We start from the raw sequence: 23,471 nt of genomic DNA, 5'->3' as shown, positions 1-23,471 counted from the left end.
TATAAGCAAATAAATTGGTTTAAACTTGGTGGACAACTGACCATAACACTTGTGCATTTCTTTTAACCTCCTATTGCAAATTCTGGGATGTTCAAAATGTATTTGCTGTTTAATAAATTCAAGGCATTTTGGACAGCTTTCCACTAAATATTGTTGTTTGTCTGTGGTGAATTGTGACCATTCGACTACAAGAGCATTAGCGAGATCAGGCGCTGATGTCTTCGGAGGAGGTCCGGGGTGCGTTTGCGGAGTTGTAATTCATCCCAAAGGTGTTCAGTGGTGTTGAGGTCAGACTTTCGTTTTTTTCCTTTTTCCCCAAGCCATATCTTCATGTAGCTCGCTTTGTGCACACAGTCATTGTAGTGAAAGCTACCTCATATGATGACATTCTATACAATTTGCAGGATTATTTTGGGAAATGACTGTATATGCAATGCACAGGTGTCCACATACTTTTGACTATATGATGTATCTGAGCAATCTTTAAAATCAGTAGCTTTTGGTCCTGATTGTTGAGTCTGAGTGGAGGAAAATTCATGTTTTCTATTAAGTTTCTCAACAAAAAAAAAACCTACTATAGTACTGTTGTGTGTGAGATTCTTAGAAATGGAGTGAGGCACAATATTCTTTTATATGCTAAGTGGTAATCATGAAATAGCAGCCTTCAACCAGATGACTGGGCACAGCTCAGCAAATTACACATAATCCTCCACATTTGAATTTAGTTATCCATTTGCCCCACCTATCAAGAGTTATCCAGTAGGTGTTAAAAATAGTACAGACTATTGATTGATCAAACAAAGTTGCATAGACATCTGATGTCTGTGGCTGGAATTTGTTTTCTACTGACACAGAAAAGTGTAGAAGGCTCAAGTATTGCCTGCCAAAGTTTCTCCCTCCTTGCAAAGGTAGGTCCTTTTGGTGGATTTAACATGCAAACGATTTTAAATTGGCATGCGCATTAAAACAATGTTTTAAAGCTTTAAAAGAAATTCACGTCAGTAATGTTTTCTTCATTATATAAGTTGGGCTGATATTTTTGGGGTAACTGTTGGCCACATAGTATATGCCTGTTTTATTTTCAGAAGGATTTGTTTAGATTTTGTGTGATATTTTAATACATTTGCCTGTCAAGTTACCACCCAATAACCTCCAAACCTCCTCCTACTGTACTTTCACCTGTAGGTATGTGATGGGAAAACACACTTGGCCAGAGTTCTAGTCCTGCATTTGGGTTTGTTGTAACACGATAATGGAGAAGCTCTAATTGAGCTTTATTGCAATTGGTGCAAAAACGAGGTTACGCCCAGTTTTATTTGCTGCTGTTACTCCTAGACACAAACATAGTAAACTGTATTCATGCTCTCTTTAAACATTCACTAGGAAAAACTGTCCCATGACAACATCCATATCATTTCCCAGAAAAAGGACTTACTGTTATTGCAGTTCAAGTTCAAATATTCACTTGGAAAAACTTTCCGTTTGTTTTGAAGCTTTGGCTGAAGGGTTCATCTGTGTAAATAATCCTTTGTATTGCGCTAGTGTTTACTTGGAAAAACTAACCTTTTAACAACATTCAACCTTTTGTTGTTGCACTTCACTCGAAATGTTGCCTTGTTGGGAAAAATTGCCCCTTCATATAAAGCTGTACTCAATTGCTCACTTGAACAAAGAGCGTTGTGATTGTACTGAAGTGATTCATTATTGTTTTTGATCTTATTCACCATATAATTATCCTCTATTCTCGGAAAATCATTAACATTTTTGTTAGTTATTTGAAATTAGAGGACTGTCTTTTTTATTTGTTTATAGAAACGATAATAATAATAATAACAATAATAATAATGATAATAATGAATAAACTTAAAACTTTCTTTTCGGCTTCTCCCGTTAGGGGTCGCCACAGCGGATCCTCCGCACGTTTGATTTGGCACATGTTTTACGCTGGATGCCCTTCCTAACGCAACCCTCCCCAATTTATCCGGGCTTGGGACCGGCACTAAGAGTGGCTGGGGATGGTTCCCTGACCGGGAATCGAACCCGGGTCGCAGCAGTGGGAGCGCTGCATCTTAACCACTAGACCACCAGGGGAATGATAATAATGAATAATAATACTAATTAATTTTTACTTTACCTCTCAGTTCTCTTGTGTTCAATCTCGTGGCACATATAATCAGTATAAAAAGATGAATTATTTTATCACTGGTCTGTTATGAGGTTAGTCAGGACTGTTGGGTTTTTGTGTGTTTCAGAGTATTGTGAATTTGTGTTTAGCTGCTGATTATCAGGAGCTCGGGTGGTATGAGCCCCCTGCTGGGCAAACTGTTCAAATCGCCACAATAAAATTGGTTAATGGTAAAACAAATAGCACTAAAGAACTAAAGCTTTTTTTCTTTACTACATTTAAACCTAATAATAGACTTTTATCAATAATAACTTCCTTACATTGCCTCCAAAAATGTAGAGTGTTTTCCAGATAGTTTGTGACTTCATGTTTGCATGCAGCATGGCACTGCATGTTTGCAAGTAACATTGCAATGCAGTTTTGCATGTAGTATGGAAATTTATTTTTTGCATGTAGCATGCCAGTGCATGTTTGCAGGTAGTATGTAAATTCAGTGTCACGTGTATCTTGGCATTGCAATGCATTTTTGCATGTAAAATAGAAAGGGTTTATGTCTTGCAATCTGTGTGCACATTATATGAACAACAATAAATGCTGAAGGTGATCTGGCTATTTATTACGCTTCATATTTGGGATCGTTTGTTGTTGCACTTCTGCTGAGGCTTTTCTTCCTGAGCACTCGCCTCCCTAGAGAAGCCAGAGAGCAGGCAGCACTCTCGTGTCACCCATTTGAGCCATTAGGGGAGCCGGTGCTCCTGCACCTGCAGAACATCCTAAACAGGACAGGTGGCATAATGCTGCGAGGTTGATGTGCCATCTGCCTGTTCACACTCCTTTGAAACCGCTTGATAGCCACTAGCAGCACGCTTCTCTTTAGCTGTCTCTTTTTAAAAAAAAGCTGCACTCAATAGTTTCTGCAGCAACACAACTTGTGTGTAGAGTACAAGCAGAAGTAGATCCCATGGAGTCAGATAACTAGACTGAAGATGCAGAATTCCTGGGCCTAATAAAGCTATCAAGATTTTGGATTTATGGAGAAAGGATCAGCTTTATAAATTTCCATTCCCAATCTCTCTCATGTCCGACCTCACATTTAAAGCAATAGTCTGGCACTTGCACATGAGCGATGTCAACAATGATTTATCGAACGACTGATGTATAAAAAAGCATGACTGGCTGTGATTGTCTCGTTCTGTGAATCCCTCAGTAAGAGGTTTTTGGTGACCTGCTACCATACTACCAGTCCAGTATCCACAAAGGGAGGTGGTAGTTCAGAGGTAAACATGGTCGACTTCTGATCAGAAGGTAATGAGTTTGAATCTCACCACCACTAAGCTGCAACTGCTGGGCCTTTGAGCAAGGCCTTTAACCCTCAACTGCTCAGTTGTATGAATGAGGTCATTGTAAGTCGCTCTGGATAAGGGCGTCTGCCAAATGCCATAAATGTAAAAAAATGTAAAGGTGTATTTAAAAGTTGTGAAGCCACAAGTTCAGCATGTCTGAGCCACTGAGGCTGCGGCTGTCAGTGAAGTGTCTCAGGTGGTACGAAGGGGCTGTGGTATCCAGTGACAACTGTGAACATCTCAACCTCTGCCAAGAGACACAAAGCCTTAGCTGGGAGCAAACACTAAATACTCTGCCTCCTGAGAAAGAAGTATGGCAAGACCACTTACAAATGCTGATCTTGTGAAATGCACCTGTATATTATAGTGGACTATTTTTTCTTTCACTTGAATAGCGATGTCATGAATAGACTTGTGAAGACGCTGACTAGTGAATCTTCTTTTCCCTGTGTTTTATACTTTTCCGTTTCCTGATTAAATCCAATCACAATTCCAAGTCATAGGTGGAACTAATGTGCGTGTCACATATGTTTGAGTGCTAATAGAGCCAAACTGATGCGCATCATCAACATAGGAGTGAAATCCAAATGATATTTGAGAATTACACAACCAAGGAGCTAAAAGAGAAGAATACACGGCCTAGAATACAACCTTGGGTAACACTAAATGCGCTTTTTTTTTTTTTTTTTTTTTTTTATATATCCCAATGAATCACTGTTGATGCTAACACACTGGAACCGGACTGTTCAAGTCAAGCAAGATCAAGTCTGTCTAAACAAACAATTTCTAAACTGTAAATAGAAACGTATACACAATCCGAGGCAAACAAGTTGATGGTTGGCCACTTTAGTCAGTGCTGAATGTATAGGATGATTCTTAGAGATAGTACATTGAAAACATGCTTTTTAGTCTGATATCAAAAGAAGAGTGTTACATGACAAGCATTTAAACATCTTGGAACAGGACGGTGATTTGAAGATTGAATAGTAACTAATAGGAGGCCATAGATGCTTTTTTGAGGAGAAATTTAAGAACAGTCAACTTATAAATCTTGTATGGGCTTCTTGTTCCAAAAGTAATAAATGGCACAGAGTCAAGGAGTAGAATTGCTTGATCTCGAGAAAAGCATCGATGTATAGCGCTTGTTTTACTCAATATGACAACAAACAAGCAGCTCGATGTTACTATAGATTAGAGCATCTTTTTTTTTTTCTTTCATTGCTAAATGTCTTGCGGTTTGAAACCCATCTTTTTTCTAATTTTGTGTAAATTGCCAGGCTTTTTTTTTTTCTCTTTTTTTGAGAGTGACGTCAAAACCTTTTTTTTCTTTGATTGGTCACTCAATAGATTTGTCAGTTGGCTACTAATTACAAGTTCTGTTTGTTTGAATTCCAGCACTTGGGTCCTTGAGCAAGACCCTTAACCTTCATCTGCTCAATCCTGTCTCAATTGTAAGTCGTTTGGATAAAAGTGTCAACCAAATGAGCAAATGCAAATTGTAATGCAAAACTGTAAAATGACCATCAGTGTGAACACAAAGACATGTACAAGTTTATTCTTAAAGACAAGTAAAATCCATTTGCCAGCTGTGCTTTTCTAACACATCTTTAATTAGTGTTGTTGATTGAAGACCACACATATGAGGTTGTAGTATAGCAGTTAGGGCATTAAAACATTTTAATAATGAAATAATTTGCTAAATGAACTTTTTTCCACTCTTTTGATTACCTTATATGGACTCCAAATTACTGTCCCTGTTCTTATTGTACCCCTCTTTTCAGTGAAAAGCAGTGAGCTAATCTATATTAAACTATCAGGCTAAATAAAGACACTCTTAGTCTAACCAAGCAGAAATGACACCCCCCCCCAAACTTTCACAAATTATGAAATTGCCTCTATTATTTTACTCTGTTGACTCAGTAACTTGCTAAAATGTCAAACCACTTCCTTATAGGATGCTAAGGTCAGCTGGTTAGTCAGTTTCACTTAGCAAAGCAGAACGTGAAGATGCAGTGTTGCACACATGCTTTCTTTTGAAATGTTTGTGTCTCATTGATGTGCTGACATGAGAGGCAACTCTCTTTCCTTAAATCTTATTACACCTCAATGGTTATAAAGACAAACTTCATAATAATCTGTATCGCAGTCTGTATATCTTGTTTGATAAGAAAAATATTTGCTGTCAATTAAAAAAAAAAAAAAAAATCCTTTATAAAAAAAAAAAACACTAAAGTTATGTCTTTAAGGGCTTTTATCATGTGTTGAATTTTCCCCAAGGATAGAGGGCACAGTTTTCCCTAGGTTTTTAGAGGGCTTAGGTGCTGGGTGAGGTGAGGGTCTGTGACCCCAGGGGTGGGGGTGGTGGTGGTGAAGCGGTTTGATATTTATTTAAAGAAAAAATGTATTTATTTATTTTTTCCCCCAAACAATATTCTTAGACTAAATGTTAGATAAAACATTTTTTTTTCCATTAACTCTCAAATATGTGTGAATTATTTCGGCTTGTACATATAAGAATAAACATGCTGAAATACAAATTTTCAAATCATTATTTTAAAATTGCAAACCAAAGGCTACAAAGAGTACAAACAGAGTTTGTTGATTTTATTCAGAGATTTTTTGCAAATGCAAGAAACTGGGCCTGAAACTACTCTAAGAATTGCTGCACAACCCGTGAAGTGTTTGGAGAAGTTGTTACCTAAGGCTGTGTTCGTACCAAACGTCTTTCTTCAAGTGGTCTATTTTACACTGTAATCCTACAGAGTTCTTTTTGGAATGCTCTTAAATACATTTTGCCACAGTTTTGACCAGAGATTACGTGTGAACACTGCTTAGATATTTATGTATGTTAGCAAGTGAAACGAATTGTTCGACATACCAGTCAGTTAACTTGGTTAGCATTTCTTTAGTTGTAAAAAAAAAGAAAATAAATAAATAAATAAAAATAGGCTGCATTAGTGATGTTTCCTTCTTTTTTTTTTTTTTTTTAAGAATTTTCCTTATTGATATAATCAGTATTATCATTGCAGCCATGGGATAATACCTTTAAAAGGTGAAATAAAGTGCTACAGAACATTTCATATCGTGATGTAATTGGTGTCATTGCACCCATAGACCCTTCTGGTCAGTTTTCTCTTTTGTGACTCACATGTTTCCGCTCATGATACATTCCTCTTTAGTTGATAGACGGTAATATCGCTGCTCGGTGCTGCAGCCACGGCAAACCTGCAGTACTGGTTTTCTGCATTTTCTAGATGACTTGTCGTTTATAGAATGTAGCAAAGATAATGAAGGGTTAATTGTTGTACACAGTAGTGGGTCGGCAGCACACTTGCACGAGCTGAAAAACAAAGACAATACTCCTTGGAGACTTTACGAAGCCAATCAGGATTTTGTTATTGTTTTTTGCATCTTCAGGCACTTCAAGTTGCTCAACAACAGCAACAGCAACAGCAGAGTGGGGAGAAGTCCCAGAAGAGTGTGGAGAAAGAGCCAGAAACACAGGTAGAACTGTAATCTTGTTTACTACCTACATTCTCACACACACACACACACACACACACACACACACACACACACACACACACACACAATATGATGATGGTTCTATTCCTCTCATAGAATGCATTAATAGCATGAAATAAAACATATAAAATCAAATATGGTGCTTATTGCAAATCGTTTTTTTGTTTGTGTAGTTTATTATGTGGTCTCATACAAAGTGTTCTTTGTGTTTTCTTGCTTGTTCTAAGGTTGTTTATTATGGGTTGGAATGAATGGAGTGAAATTAGAGCAGGATTAATGGGCTAGGTCATGTCACTAGGTTAAGAGTAGAGGGCGGGCTGTAAGTACATGATTGGACACGTTTGGCAGTTTGTAAATGGTGGAAGGAAATTGAGCCAGGATGTGCCGGCCCATCGGGAGTCACACTCCGTCTGAATGCTGGCACCAGCTTGCTCACTACACCTACAACAACTCTTGCTGGACACACAGCTTTTAATGCCAATGGAACTAACCAGGTTTGTGTTTGATCCGGTGTTTATGTACGAGCAGGATGTAGACTTTGCCATCCGTGAACTGTAGTTAACGGGGATGTTGTTTCTAGATATTATTTATTTATTTTTTATGTGTACTCTTGAATCTAAATATTAGTGAAATTGTTTCCTGGTTTGTTCATAATTACTCATTTTGTCATGTATGTACAAGCGGGGCAGTTAAGTTGGCAAAGTAAATTGAGGGATTTTATTTGTTTGATTAAGATTGAGCCGGATTGAAGAACTTGCTGTGTGAAGATGAATGGAGTGCTAAACAGAAGCACCGTATCACTGCAGCACTATGGATTGTGCACTGTAATTGAGTTGTGTATTTCAGGGAGACATTGATTTTTTGTTTTGTTTTTTTTCCTTTTCCCCGTGGTGTCATGAGGGAGTGATGAGCTAAATAAATGACTTGGGTTCTGTGATATCTGAGCGTTGATTCTATCTTGGAAATAATAGCACTGCATTGCTAAAAGGTTTTCTTGTTCGCTGTGGTCACACACACTCAGAAACCTAATCACCTCTCTTCAAATACTGAAATTAACACGACACTGTTGGTGTTTTGTTTTTTTTTGCCTCTATTTCCATTTAATAGATACCATGATGAAGACTAAAATATTATTATTTTATATAGATCTTTTGTTATTATTCTTTAAAACTTTGGGGATGTAACCTAACTCGAAATTGTTGTTTAAACTATTGAGAGTAATAACAAAAGATTTTGCTTTTTGGATTGTTGAGGCTTGTTGATTTATGGGTCTGTGTTTTCAGAAGCGCTTGCTTGTTGACATGCTCACTCACAGGGAGTTGTTCTCTGACACACTGGCAGGAACAATAACAACAACAAAACACTGTTTGGACTTGTCTATCGTCATAGAGACAGCGCACATCAACGTTTTGGGAGAGCGTAAAAAAAGAAAAAAAGGCAGAATTATTGGCGTTAATTGTCAGCCTGCTCAGATCCGGAGCTGAAGGGTTGTTGTCGTTGCTGTGTTCTTTTTCAGTGAAGTGTGCAGTCTTTACAGAGGGCTCGCTCGAGGGCATCAGACAACATTTATTAATGTTGAAACCAGACCCAGCCAGCGTTCGAGCTCTCCGATAGCTAGCGCCTGTACGCTCACCGAGATAGTGTGGGAAAGCGTGTGCGTGAAGGTCAGCCATTATATTTCACTCACAGCTGCAGAGAAATAGTCTAGCGGCATGTTTACTTGCAGCCAGCTTTACTGGAACCCCTTGTTTGTTTGACTTGTGGAGCTGTAATTAAAATGCAATCTCCAGGTTTGTTTTCACAGTTGTTGTGTATCCCGATGGATGTATTGTTTATACAGATCCATAAATGCAATTTTAATTATTCTGTTTATTGTAAACAGTTGAAAAACACTGTGTTTGCGTATTTAGTGAGTTATTCTGTGTCTGGATTAAAAAGCAGTAATTGCTTCTGGCTAAACGATACATAGAAAATGATACGTTTTGAAAACGGTGCATTTTTGCGCAGTTGTATGGCTGTATTTCTGGTTTCTGGTATAGCTGTTTAACTCTCAGTTGTAAACCACATGTCAAAACAGGAGAAATAAATAATCCATTTGAACTGACATTGTTTAAAAGAGATGTTTATCTGTGTACTTGTGTAGCTGTTTTGATGTTTTTTTTCATCCAAACTATTCCTAGTTCGGATAAAATGGAAAACTATTGAGTACCAACTCTTTTTAGTTTTTTAGCATTATCGAGTTTAAACAGCTGATCATCACACTCATACGTAGTTCTTCCCCAAACGTTTTGTTACAAAGTTGGAAACACTCAATTGTATAGGATTTCTTTGTATGCTGTAGCATTAAAGTTTCCCTTTACTGGAACTTAGAGGCCCAGACCTGTTCTAGCATGACTGTGCCAGTGTGCACAATGAGATCCATGAGTCTGGAGTGTAGTGCAACACCGGCTGCACATCAGGCTTCCTCACCCAGTGAGTGTCTGGTCTTATTAATACTTTTGTGGCTGAATTAATACAATGACCCGGAGACACATACCAAATTCTTATATGGAGGGAAGGACAGCAGCATACTTCTCCTCTGCCTCCTTCTCACTCTTTTATATAAATGTATGCGGTTCAGCAACGTGTGTGTTGTGTAGGTGCCTGTATCGCTGGCCATGATGACCCCTCAGGTGATCACGCCTCAGCAGATGCAGCAGATCCTTCAGCAGCAGGTCCTGAACCCCCAACAGCTCCAGCTGCTGTTACAGCAACAACAAGCTCTGATGTTGCAGCAGGTTTGTACATTCATTAGTCAAACCAATTCAAACATTTTCTGCCATCGCTCACTGTACTGTCATGAGTACACGAGCAGCAAAATGGTGTTCATTATAATTGCTGTATTTCAGCAACAGCTCCAGGAGTTCTACAAGAAGCAGCAGGATGAACTTCGAATGCAGCTCCTCCAACAGCAGCACACTGGCAAACCCAGCAAAGAGGTGTGTAGTGCAATTTTCTGTATTTTATATATAACCTGCAATTATTTCTAATTATGTCCTTTTGTGAGAGACTTCTTTTACAGCTTTTAACATTTTTTTTTTATTATTATTATTATTTTACCATTATGAGTATCTGTATTAAAGGATTTAAGATTCAATGTAAATATATCTCAGCCCAGTTGTTCAGCCCATTTTAGGTTTCAGACTCTTTCAGCCAAATGTTGTTCAAACATACACTAACACTACTTTATTAGGAACACTTGTATATATGCACGTTCAGGCAATTATCTAATCTGTCGATCATGTGGTAGGAGTGCCATGCAAAAAAACATGTAGATACAGGACAAGAGCTTCAGGTCATTTTTACATCAAGCGTCGTACTGAAGACAAATTGTGATCTCTGTGACTACTCATGGCATGGACGTTGGTACCAGATGGGCTAGTTCGAGTATTGAAACTCTCTGGGGATTTTCACATACAACAGTCTCTAGAATTTCCACAGAATGATTTGAAACACAGAAACATTGAGTTCTGTGGGTGGATTTGCCTTGTTTATATGACAGGAAGCTAGCCAGTTTGGTTAGAGCTGCCAGGAGGAATATAGTAACTTATACAATCAATCTTTGCAACTATGGTGAGCAGAAAAGAATCTCAGAATGCATAACACATCAGACCTTGAAGTTGATGGCATACAAGAGCAGAAGGGTCACATCAGGATTCTCTTCTGTCAGCCAAGAACAAGAATTTGAACTCAATCTGATCATTCTCCACTGATCTTAATCACCAGCAAGGTGCGTTAAACCCTGTGTACACAGGATGTTTTTTTGTTTTGTTTGTGCCCACCATTCTTTAAACGGTAAACTCCGGAGACTGTTCTGTGTGAAAATCCCAGAAGAATAGCGATTTCTTAAATATATATATCACCCCATCTGGTATCAAGAATCATGCCACAGTTAAAGTCACAGAGGTCACATTTTTACCTATTGTCATTTTTGTTGTTAACATCAACCGAAGCTCCTGACCCGTATCTACATTATTATTTGCGTTGTGCTGCTGCCACATGATTGGCTGATTAGATAACTGCCTCAAAGCAAGTGTTCCTAATAAAGTGTTACTACATGCGTCTATCCAAATAAAACCAATGCTCCATCCTGATTTTATAACTTACACAGTTCATCACTGCTAAGTTCTGTGCCTTTAAGTGAATAAAACGGCACACAAAATGGTCATCTTTGATGCGGCACCTGTCTTTTGCATAAAACAGCTGGAAATAAGGAACATCACAGTTGGTGGTTATGAGCTGATTTGTATATGAAGCGTGATTCGGCAATCTGATATAAATCTGGCTAACTGGGGATGCATTTGACTACAAGTGTAAACGCACGTGGTTAAAATGTTATCTGAATACATTCCTGGCACAAAAGACACATGGAATAGCCAGGTGTAAACAGGATCAAAGATTTAAATGTTGTAACCTCAGTTCTGAAGAATTTCAGACGCTGTGTAAAATGTAAATAAAACCACAATGCAATGATTTGAAAATTTCATAAACCCGTATTTGATAAAATTTTATGGAAAACTGAGGTAATATAGCATTTTACGGAGGTAAAAAAACAAAAGAATTGAGAATTTGGTGGGTGCATGACTCAAAAGCATTGGAACAGGGCAATGTGTGTATCATCCCCTCGTCTTTTAAGAACAACAGTTTATAAATCTGAGAGCCAGTTGCTGGAATTTTGGAATAGGAATGTTGTCCCATTCTTGTCTGATACAGGATTCTAGCAGCTCAACAGTCCTGGGTCTTCTTTGTTATTTTTTGTGTTTTATGGTGCACCGAATGTTTTCAAATGGTGAAAGGTCTGAACTGCATATATATATATATATATATATATATATATATATATATATATATATATATATATATATATATATATATATATATATATATATATATAAATAAATAAATATATATATATATATATATATATATATATATATATATATATATATATATATATATATATATATATATATATATATATATATATATAAATATAAGCAGTTAAGCATATGCAAGGCCTTGTCTAAAAAAAAGACGTCACCTGGATGGAACCCATGTTGCTCTAAAACCTGTATATACCTTTCAGCATTGCTGGTGTTTTTCCAAACTTGTAAGCTTTCCATTCTATAGACACTAACGCTCCCCCATGCTAACTAAGAGATGCAGACTTTAAACTGAATGCTGATTATAAGCCGAATGGTACCTTCCTTTTCACGGCATTTTGATTCGTCTGTTTTTCACTTTGCCTTGATCCATTTTAAATTAGCTTTGACCCAGAAAAGACTGTGAAGTTTCTGGATCATGTTCACATGTGGCTTCTTTTTTGCATCATATAGCTTTGTCTTGCATTTGTGGATTTGTTGCAGGCATATATTTCTGAAGGATTTTCTGAGCCTATGCAGTGATTTTCATTACAGAATCATTCCTGTTTTTAATGCAGTGCCGCCTGAACACCAGGTTTTAGGCATCCGATATTGATTTTTGCTCTTGTCCTTAGCACACAGAGATTTGTTTTATTATAGATATTAGATAATGTTCTATTGTAAATAAAATATGGGTTTATGAGATTTTAAATTCAATTAATTCTGGGTTGGTTTTTTAAATTTCATGTGGCGTCTCACCTTTTTTTTGGGGGGGGGGAATTGGGGTTATAGTTTGGTTACAGTTTAGGGATCAACAGTCCTGATCAGCTTGACCTATAGCTTTCTTCTGTAGGTGTTATGTAGACTGTATGGTTATTGCATGTGTAGTGACACTGGCGTGTGAATGTTCGCTCCAGCAGCAGATGCTTGCCCAGCAGATGGCTGTTCAGCAGCAGCTCCTCTCTCTTCAACAGCAGCATCTGCAGAGGCAAGGGCTGCTGACTCTCCCGGCCACAGCTCTCACCTCACTTTCCCAGAGTAAGAACAAAACTAGATTCTTCCCCTGTTCATTTTTATTACTTATCTTCACCATTGAACTATTGCATACTACAGCTTTCCTAACACACCTGATATCTTAATATTTATCTAATACTGGATTTAGAGACTGCTTTTAACCTCAATGAAGTTCAATCGTAAAAAAGCAAGATGATGGTTATGTGAGGAAGTAAATGGCCTGATGTGTTAAACAGGTTTGATTCCTGCAGAGCTGCAAAAGTTGTGGAAAGATGTGACAGAGGTTCGATCAGAGGAAAAGAGCAGCGGTGACAAATCACCCTCTTCTTCTAAACCGCCCGTTCCTAACCAGCACCCCAGCACCAATGGACACCACACACCCCGGCCAATCAGGCGAGAGAGGTATGACCATTTCTAATAGTCCTACACTAAAGTGAAGACTCTTTGGTTCATCATCTCAACTCTACTGGTTTCAAACGGTCAATTTGAAACTCATTTCAATGATTAATTTCAAATTCTTCTGATAAATTGTTTTCTTAACCTTGTTTTCATCCTCAAGGCTAATATTATATATTTTAGGTATTTATTTTGTGGTGCAGGAATTAAAAACAAGTTAAGCAACAGTTTGTAGACTGGCATGTTCTCACTTATGCAGGTTATTGGCAGGTCTCCGATTAGGGCACCATTATATTATTGTAAATGTGTGCCAGTCTGGAATAATTATTTATACCCTGCAGGCCTGTTGATGCCTGATATACAAACCACATGCACAAACCTGCTTTTCTGCAAGCAACATGCACACTTATTCATATGTTCCTTTCTTTAGGTTGTAGATAAATTTTAGCACTAGACCAAGACAGGAAGTGTGTTATTGAAAGTAACATCATGTCTGTGATTTGATCTCAGGCACAAACAGGACACAAGGGGTGCGGTTTAGATTTAGGCTGTGATGTTATACTGGATAGCATGCAACCTTGAGTGTTGAACTGCTTTTATACTCCAGTTTACAAAGTGACGGCAACGTAAAACAAGAAACCGGCTATGAAGTTGCTTATTTCTGCTCCCACAGAAAAGTAGTTCCAGAACAAATTTTGTGTTACTTTGCAACCAAGTCACAATAGTGTTATTATTGGAAGCAGTCAAAATAGATTTTTATAAGTTTAAAAAGTAGACTTGAATCTCCATGAATTGATTTTAGCATCACATAACATTGTACAAAGCGACCAACAGAGATGATATTCTTTAAGCAGTGCATCACTTCAATTCGAAGTTATATAGACGTTTCATCAGACATCAAAGAAATGTTTGAGTGGAAACTTTGCACCATGTCTTCACTCTGGTTCCATCGTAATATTTGTGGAGAAATTTCACTTTTTGTTTTAAATATCGGTATACCAGCAAAACAACATTCATTCTGCTTGTCTGTTGCTTTGCAGCAAGGAAAATTGAAGTGTACCGTATTTTTTAAATTCAAACAATGGTTCAAAATGATTCAGAAGTTGTAGGCTGAACTTCGCCCATCTCTGATATGGCACGTGTATGTTGACATTACACAACAGTCACAGTTATAACGCATACGTTTGTAAAGGGGATAATACATAGCAATAATAATGATGATGACGAGGTCAGTAATAATAAGAATGATGATGGTAGTCACACTCTTCTTCCGAATCTGACCAAAGTAGGCTACATGATGTAAGTCATCTTTTCTAATTTTGTTGGTTAATGATTTGAAACAGCTTGGAGTAACATGACCGCCTCTGTTACTTAGCAACCTGTAGTCAGCGAAATTATACAGATTTGGTGACAAAGCCCAGGCTTTAATATATAACAGCATGGGAAGAATGCATTTTAAACAGTGTGTTTGCAAGGTTGAAGCTAACTGTTGTATAATTGAAACCATAGCATGTTCATGAGTACTAGATCTGTATCGGCCATGTTGGTTAATGTATCACTATATTAAGGTCTGCAATATTAGAAGCTCAAATTTAAACAGAACTAAATCGATGCTTTATTGTGAATGTTCCCATTTAGCATATTTGTGGGTATTTTGACACGTAATACCAGTGCATGCTTCAGTTGGTAAATAGGCTAAAATTGAGAAGTAGATTTTTATTTTCAGTTGTAACTGAGGCCCAGATTTATTTTGCACACTTCATTTTATTTCTGAGCAGAATTGTTTACCTTGTAGAGTATCTACATTTCTGGGAGGTGCTGTAAAAATAACCGGCTGCCTGTGTAGTGCTGTCTGTTACAGGAAGGTTGTAGTGGATTACTGCTGAGCATATTGAAGGACAACTGTCATTGCGTTGTGTCCTCAGACTCGTCCTCTCTGCTGTGTGTCTGTTATTGTTTGGCTGAAGTTCTGGTGGCTGATATTAGTTCAGGGTGAATGCTCAAGGACTGCGTGGTCAGGTTCATATGTCATGTAAATTCTGCCCTGGCAAAGTGGCGCCTGCAACTAAAACCTTAAGTGCATCCATTGGCATGAAAAGCAAGGCTTTGCACTCCTCTTACTGAAAAATAGTCGTGCTGTCTTTTTTTTCTCTCTTTTCGTTTTAATATAGCCCTACTCTCTTTTTCTTTTTCTCCTCTTTGACCATAACTGAGTGCAGTTTTACAGTCCTGCCCCTTTGCTTGCCTTTTCTTACTACGCTATTAATCGAGTGTTGAGATCCGATGGATTATTTCTTTTAAATCTGCCAGTTTTATTTCCTTGCTTTATGTTTTTGCTAAGAAAACCAATTAAACCAGTGGAGAAAATGAACTGCTCCACAGATAAATGAGATCGAACATGTCAGTTCACAGAGTTAGCTGAAACTCTATAGAAGTGAGTCATTGCCGTGTTTAATGTGTTGCTGTGCTGTTGTGCCTTTGATGTGTGGGGTGGGATTTTTAGAGCTTCATCTGGTTCACTGAGCAAATAACTCTGTAAACAAATTTTATTGTATTTGCATTCTCTTTTAAAGCTGAATCATTTGATTGTCAAATGTGCTATGTATCATTTTTGAATGCGCAGGTTGTGAGATCATTTGTTTATATGAGGCAGAGCAACCGGTCTGGAACATATAAAGATTGAAGGGTCATCCCAGCTATGGTTTCTCAATAATACAGGGCATTCCAGTTACACCAGACCATATAATTGAAGTATACTCAATGAAAATTTTTGTTCCCGTTTCCACAAGTCTGTTTCAGAATTGTTGACACTCTTCTTTGTGGGCAAACATCGTTTAATTTCACATTGACAGTTATGTGAGAAATGCACACTTTTTTCTTTACAATAATAGAAAATACCTATTAAAAGTAGATCCACCATTACTATCAAAAACACCATTAAAAGTCATATCTTTAGGAAGAAAAGTGTTCTCTATGACAGTACAGAGACGTGTGGAATCTATGCACATTAGAAACCTTCTTTGGTTTAGTTAATACTGAGATCAGCAGTTTAAATTTAATAAAATTCTGTGAAGTAGGAAGATGCCATAGGGTGATGCAAAACATAAAAAAAAAAAATGTTGATTGACAAAACATATGTTTATAAATGTCAGTTTCATTAATGATATTAACAGAATGGAGCGCTCCATTGCAGGTCAGCTCTCTTTTTCTTGATGCATGATAAGCTTTAATAAAATAAATCGACTAGACTCTTTAACTGATGGATAAATCTCTCGAGCTTACTGCTAAATCCACTAAATGAAATGTGCTTTTTTCTTTGCGTTACAGTTCACAGGAGGCTCAGAGCAATCACCCTCTGTATAGCCACGGTGTGTGTAAGTGGCCTGGCTGCGAGGCTGTGTTAGGAGACTTCCAGTCGTTCCTCAAGTGAGTCTTTCTCTTTCTGTTTTCTCTTTGTTCCTTATTAGTAATGTCTTGTTCTTCTCATGAGCAGTATGCATTAATCTATTATGGATAAAAAACAGATTAATTAAAATGTTTTGCTTTCTTTGTGTTTAGGCAGTAGCAGACTAGTCTTTCTTCCTGTCTTTCTTTTTTCAGTTGACCGAGCACAATTGTTTAAAGACTTGGTTGACTCACAGGCCAGAATTGAGTTCAGCTTTTATCACTAAATATCTGACTCATCGTATAGCTTGAAGGTTTCTGACCATCACTTACAATGTTTATTTAAAATCCTCAATTTTTATAAAGAATACTTTATAAAGAAAAAAAGAAAGAAAAAAAAAACGTCTTTCTCTTGATCTTTCATTGTTTTATTTTTTGTTTTTTCCTGCTTCTTTTGACTCTCTTTGTCGGCTCATTTCAATATTTGCCTTTCTTTCTTTCCTTTTTCTGAAATCCCCCACCTCTCTCTCTCTCTCTCTCTCTCTCTCTCTCTCTCTCTCTCTCTCTCTCTCTCTCTCTCTCTTCTACTCCTTCCCCTGTGGTGGAGGAGTGGTGGGGCCCCTCAGGGTTGAGCTGCACTGCTCTGTGATAAACAGTGTACCCATGGTGATGTGGCCCATCCCTCCCAAAACAAACAGCATTAGGATGTTTATGCGTGCCCCCTGCGCTGACCCTGACCCCTGCTCTCTCTCTCTCTGCGTCTCCGCCCTGCCTTATTGCCACAACACTGCCTTTGTTCTGCAGCTCCACTCTAAGTCAGGCTATTCAAAACACACTAAACTAGCACACATCATCCTGGCCTCGCCCTGAATGTGCTATGTGTACATTAATATTTTTCCAGTGTAAAGCTTTGTTGCTCCTTTCTGGAGGTTTATACTATTAAACATTAATAAGAGACACAGCAAATGACTTCTGAGAAAAAATAACAAACAGTGCTCTAAATTGTGCTTGTGTGTGAACCACTTTTTCTAAACTGCTTGACATCCTAGCAGGAAATTGATGAATTGGATGTTTGTATTTGGATTTTGCGTCGTTTTTACAATGACGTTATATTTAGATATGGATTCTAAGCTCACTAAAAGTTTGTTAGTGATCCGGATCTCTGGAGTTGTGATGTAGATTTTATTTACAGTGTTTTATTTTGAAGAAATACTCAGTAAGGACTGGTAAATATTCTTCTTTAACCAGGACAGACAAACTTCCACAGCTATCAAAAGTGAGTTTTCCCCCTCAGAAACATAGAACCAGTTCAAATGCAAAATGTCAGGCTGTAGCACGTTATACTGCGCTGCCCCCTAGTGCTTGTTATAAACACAATACTCCAGCAATGTCACTTGGCCCAGTTGTGGATTTTTTATACATTATAATAAATGGAAAGTAATGTTTATACTGGGATCATAGCTACCTGTGGCTGTAGTAATGCATTGTTGTTCTTGTTTGGTTTTAATGAGCCTGAATTTTCCCTGCAGGCATTTAAACAGTGAGCATGCACTGGATGACAAGAGCACAGCACAGTGCAGAGTACAGATGCAGGTTGTTCAACAGCTTGAACTCCAGGTATTTTTTTTTGCAGTCTACTAAACTTATAAAAAAAAAAAAAAATTAAAATCACCCAATTCTTTTGTAAATGCCTTTATTTATTTATTTTTTTTAATGTTTTATTCTATACTGTGGGATGGTTTCTAGACCCAATGCCATTAGACTGCAGAAGATTTCTAATAGTTATTATGAATAAAGCTTGTTTATGTCAGATATGTACGTTTCATGTAATGTACATTACTACTCTATGAGGTATATTTGCTGAAAGGAAATGTTTAAAAATGTGAATACAAAGTTATTGTTATAGCTTCTAAAAATCATTGGATGTTTGATATTCAGAGCAGCACATTTTATATGAAGAACAAAAGAATATTTGGGATTATTTAGGGAAAAGTACTGCGAGCAGGTGATTTATCTTTGTGTCATCTTTGTTTGTTTGCCAAACAGCTAGCGAAAGACAAAGAACGTCTCCAGGCCATGATGGCCCACCTCCATGTCAAATCTACTGAGCCTAAACAAACTCCACAGCCAGTAAGTCCTCTAGCACAGACCAACTTACTGTTTTATGTTTTTAAGGTAATGGACACTTATTGTGTTAGAAACACTTGATTGAAGATGCAATGGAATTGTCAGGAATTGTACATTGATGTTGGAAAACATCACAGTTTCAGTTAATTTTAAATATATTTCTTCTTGACTTTTATTTATTTCGCTTTCTGCTGCTAGGCTCGGGGCAACATTTGTCTCTGTGGTACCTTAACTGTGGTGTAGCACACTGACAGTAATCTAAACTGTGTGGTACCTGCATGTGTTTGCATTGTAATGTTTAGTGAAATAAATTGCAGTCTGACATGACAATCCATGTGAAGTGGATGATCATATTTTAAAAGTAAATGATTCAGTTGAAAATGTAATTGTTGTGTGTGTTGCTGAAGGTGAATTTAGTTTCCAACCTCACACTGGCTAAGGCCACTGCTCCCAAGCCCACTCCTTCCATGAGCCTTTCCCAAAGTGCCACAGCACCATCAACACCACTCACACCACTCCCTCAGACTCCCAGTGTCATCATCCCCAGCAGCCTGCACACCGTGGGGCCTATTCGCAAACGCTACTCTGACAAATGCAACCTGGCTATGGACCAAGGTCAGTTGTGCTCTAACGTCACAATTAGTCAAAAGCACTTTAAAAAAAAAAAATTATTTGGAACTTTTGATTGCACTTAATGGTATTACCTCACAAGACATTTCTTTAGTTTTCTTTTATTTATTTTTTTTATCCAACGGTGTCACAAAATGTATTCAAACTGAGTGGCACTGACACACAAGGGTTGAGTGTGAACTGTGGACAGAGAAAAGGCAGGTCATACTGACAGGTAACACCTTATGATTCTCACCTGTGTCTTAATGCCAGTTTACTTATTTGTGTCTTATTGTACTTTCAGTAACTGCTTTATCCAGGCAGAGAGAATTTAGCTGAGTTTATGAAATACACACACACACACACACACACACACACACACACACACACACACACACACACACACACACACACAAAGACAAACAGAGCATGAATTTGAAGAGGGTGAAAGCTGCAGGCTTCTTTTCAGTTAAGTTGTTTGTGTTGAGTTTTTGAAAGTGACCTGAAAAGCACGGTGGGAAAAAATAAACAGCCTGGAGCGTTCTCTCTCTCTCTCTCTCTCTCTCTCTCTCTCTCTCTCTCTCCCTCTCCCTCTCCCTCTTCCCCCCCCCCTCCCTCCCCCCTCTCCCCCTCCCTCCCTCCCCCGCCCTCTCTCTCTGTGGTGACGCCAGTTACTAAAAGCTCAAAGAGACACAAATCAGTAGACTGTCAGTAATAAGACACAGGTGAGTATCGTTACATGTTACTTGCCGATTTCTGTCTGCTTCTTGCAGCTGACTCTTGACCACAACTCCACTGACACACCCTGCATCTGTCTTTAAATTCCAGTGCTAGTTGAGATATGTGTCACAAGAACTCAGGCATAACTTTTAACTGCATTCTCTGTTTCGCTTATGTTTTTGCTTCTCAGACATTGTACAGAATAAGGAGTTCTATTTGAGCACTGAGGTCAGACCCCCGTTTACATATGCAGCTTTGATAAGGCAGGTAAGGAACAATCGCTTACCACAGCAGGTATTACACCAGGTGGAGTCGCACACTGCATTAGGACTTTTGTACCTGCGTGAATCTCGACACTTGACAGTTCTTAATGTTCATTCTCTATGCTGTAATTGTAGTGTGACGTGTGACCAGCATATCAATTTTAGCTATGTCATAAAAAATTATGCTGATGAGTGGAACATCTCTTTAATCTCAGTGCACACACTTCAACTTTTATTCCTAAAACAACCTTTTTGCAGTTTTTAGCCAGTTTGAACTATTAAACCCAGATGAACTGTTATAGCAGTAAAATGGAATGTGTGCATTTGGAACTGTATTTCTATAAACACGAGTAATGAATGTGTCCAGCTAAAATGCATCCGAGCATCCAAGACACACGAATGCATTCCAGCATAACAAATATTTTCACTTGCTCTTGGACTTCCAAGGGTCGACTCATTCCTACTCGATCTGTATTCCCCTGAGGCATGTTTGACATGTAGCACTGTAGGAGTGTTTGGGGGGATTTTGGAGGTGTGGTTGTCATGCTGTCAGGGCACCTCTACATTTAGTTTTAGTCCGTTTGAAACAGTGAATACATCATGACTGGTGACATTATGGTGCTTGGATAAGGTTATGTATAGTATATATTGGATATAGTATGGTATGGTTTAGTTTAGTTTTTATTTGTCACATATACATTACAGCACAGTGAAAATCCCAACTTGTTTGGAAGCTGGGGTCAGAGCACAGGGTCAGCCGTTAAGGGCCTTGCTATAATGATATATCATGATATAAACTAGTGCCTCATATGATTACATTTTCACTAATAGTTTGTAAATTGTGTACATGACTATTTTTTATCTTTAATCAGTGTATAGATTAAATAGATTATTCTGAATTGGTCTTTTTGCAGGCGATTTTTGAGTCCCCCGAAAAGCAGCTAACGCTAAATGAAATCTACAACTGGTTCACTCGAACCTTTGCATATTTCAGACGCAATGCAGCAACATGGAAGGTAAAGTTTCTGCTACAAGACTACAATCATATTTTTTTGTTTCATCATTGGAGCATCATTAGGAGATCAACCCAAGAAACCTTTTTTTTTGGCTTGTAGAACGCAGTACGACATAACCTCAGTCTCCACAAGTGCTTTGTGAGAGTGGAGAATGTGAAAGGGGCTGTTTGGACTGTGGATGAAATGGAGTTTCAAAAGAGAAGACCTCAGAAGATCACTGGGTAAAGAATTTATTCTATTCCGGACAGCACCAAGTCTGATTGTTCTTGTCGTACATTTTATAAGGCAGATGTATCTTTGAAAATGCTATTGAAGAAGAAACATTTTTAGAGATTTTTTTGCAGTGTCCCTGCTCCCAGTTACAAATGAGAATCCCAAATAAACCCTTTAAACCCTTGTTGAGATAAATTATGATAACAAATCTCAAATGCATAACCTGATAACACATCGCACTGGTAGACGCATAGAGTTTAATTTTTAAATGTTTGCATAATTAGTTTTATTTTATTTTATTTATTTATTCCTGTGCTTTTGTATCTGTAGATCACCCTCTCTGGTGAAGAATATCCAGTCAAGTCTTGGTCAGAGTCCTGCTTTGTCTGCTCTTCAAGTAAGTAAAAAATGGTATATTAAGAATTCTGCTCTCTAAACAGAAAACCGCTCACACAAACGAATGTGAAAAGAAAAATAAATGCCTGTCACATTAAGTCATTAACAAATAGAAGCTAACAGTCACCAACCTGCCACTTCAACTGTGCTCATATCTGAGAGCACATATGAAATCATATATATAAAAAAAACAACAACAGAATGATCTAATCGCCTAATGATAGCCATCTAGATAAAAGAGAAAGTCTGGTTGAGTGTTGCTCCACTGTAAAATTGCATGTTCAAGACAAACAGGGTAAAATAGAGTACAGGCTTCATCCTTTTATACAGAGAAAATTGTTAAGATAAAGGGTTCTCATCTCAAACCCCTTTTCAAGAGGAAATCAGATGTTCTTGTTTCGGCTCTTGACTTTTAGGTCATAATGATAATTTTCCACTCAGTTCTTTTTGTTCTCTCTCTCTCTCTCTCTCTCTCTCTCTCTCTCTCTCTCTCTCTCTCTCTCTCTCTCTCTCTCTCTCTCTCTCTCTCTCTCTCTCTCTCTCTCTCTCTCTCTCTCTCTCTCTCTCTCTCTCTCTCTCTCTCTCTCTCTCTCTCTCTCTCTCTCTCTCTCTCTCTCTCTCTCTCTCTCTCTCTCTCTGTAACCTGTAACCTGTAACTCAGTAGTCATGACACCAAGTAGCTCAGAAACATTGCTTAGTGTTTGTGAAACTTTTGTAAATCCAGCAGAACATTTCAGTTCCATCTGGCTTACACATTTACATTTACACAACTTAGAATATTGATAAATCAGGCCCACTGTAGCTTTTATAATCATAAATATATAAAAAATTACTCCATACTTCCATTGATTAATTACTAGAGGTATTGAAATCGCTATTATTATATTACCATCTGAGTAATACGATTCCAGATCAAATCTGTGCTTACACGTGGGTGACGTGTTGTTTTTGTCGCAGGCTGTGATGGCGGACAGCAGCTTGCCACTGTATGGTTCTGCATCTGTAGGAGTCTCCAGTCTCAAGACTCTGGTCAGCGTAATGCATGAAGGTTTGAGTGCTCCGGATCATGATGATGACTCCCAAAGTGACTCCAGCCTCGATCTGTCTCCTATGTCTGCTCTGTGAGTGACTCTTTACTTAGAATATATATATACACACACACACACACACACACACACACTATATACACTATATGGGCAAAAGTATTGGGACACCTGACTTTCCCAGCCATTTGTGGTTCTTTCCCCCAAACTATTAGCACAAACCCGAGGGCACACAATGGCACAGGGTGTCTTGGGATGCAGTAGCATGACATTTTTCCTTCACTTGAACTATGAGACCCAACCCTGTTCCAGCATGACAATCCCCCTGTGCACAAAGTAAACTCCATAAAGATGTGCTCTGCTTCAGTTGGAGTGGAAGATCTCCTGCTAAAAAGC

General features: G+C 38.1%; 1 protein-coding gene and 1 long non-coding RNA gene across 9 annotated transcripts in view; one reads left to right on the top strand and one right to left on the bottom strand.

Moving 5' to 3' along the window:
• foxp1a (forkhead box P1a) overlaps positions 1-23,471 on the top strand; it is a 44,889-nt gene that overhangs the window by 19,716 nt on the left and 1,702 nt on the right. The window contains exons 3-16 of one of the 8 annotated variants that reach the window (XM_083570184.1): positions 6,886-6,972; positions 9,633-9,770; positions 9,888-9,971; positions 12,818-12,932; positions 13,145-13,310; positions 16,632-16,730; positions 18,218-18,305; positions 18,735-18,818; positions 19,223-19,430; positions 20,335-20,411; positions 21,322-21,423; positions 21,523-21,644; positions 21,967-22,033; positions 22,990-23,153. In XM_083570184.1, the coding sequence (XP_083426310.1) occupies positions 6,886-6,972; positions 9,633-9,770; positions 9,888-9,971; positions 12,818-12,932; positions 13,145-13,310; positions 16,632-16,730; positions 18,218-18,305; positions 18,735-18,818; positions 19,223-19,430; positions 20,335-20,411; positions 21,322-21,423; positions 21,523-21,644; positions 21,967-22,033; positions 22,990-23,153 (1,601 nt within the window). The other 7 variants (XM_083570183.1, XM_083570182.1, XM_083570181.1 and 4 more) reach the window with 7 other exon arrangements.
• On the bottom strand, positions 19,478-20,328 carry LOC310741896. The gene is made up of 2 exons (XR_014538089.1): positions 20,091-20,328; positions 19,478-19,999 (listed from the first exon to the last, which is right to left on the bottom strand). It is a non-coding gene; the product is annotated as an uncharacterized lncRNA (long non-coding RNA).

Source organism: Silurus aristotelis (assembly GCF_946808225.1).
Source record: "Silurus aristotelis genome assembly, chromosome: 19".
Lineage (NCBI taxonomy): Eukaryota > Metazoa > Chordata > Actinopteri > Siluriformes > Siluridae > Silurus > Silurus aristotelis.
This window is presented reverse-complemented; position numbering and strand designations above follow the sequence as displayed.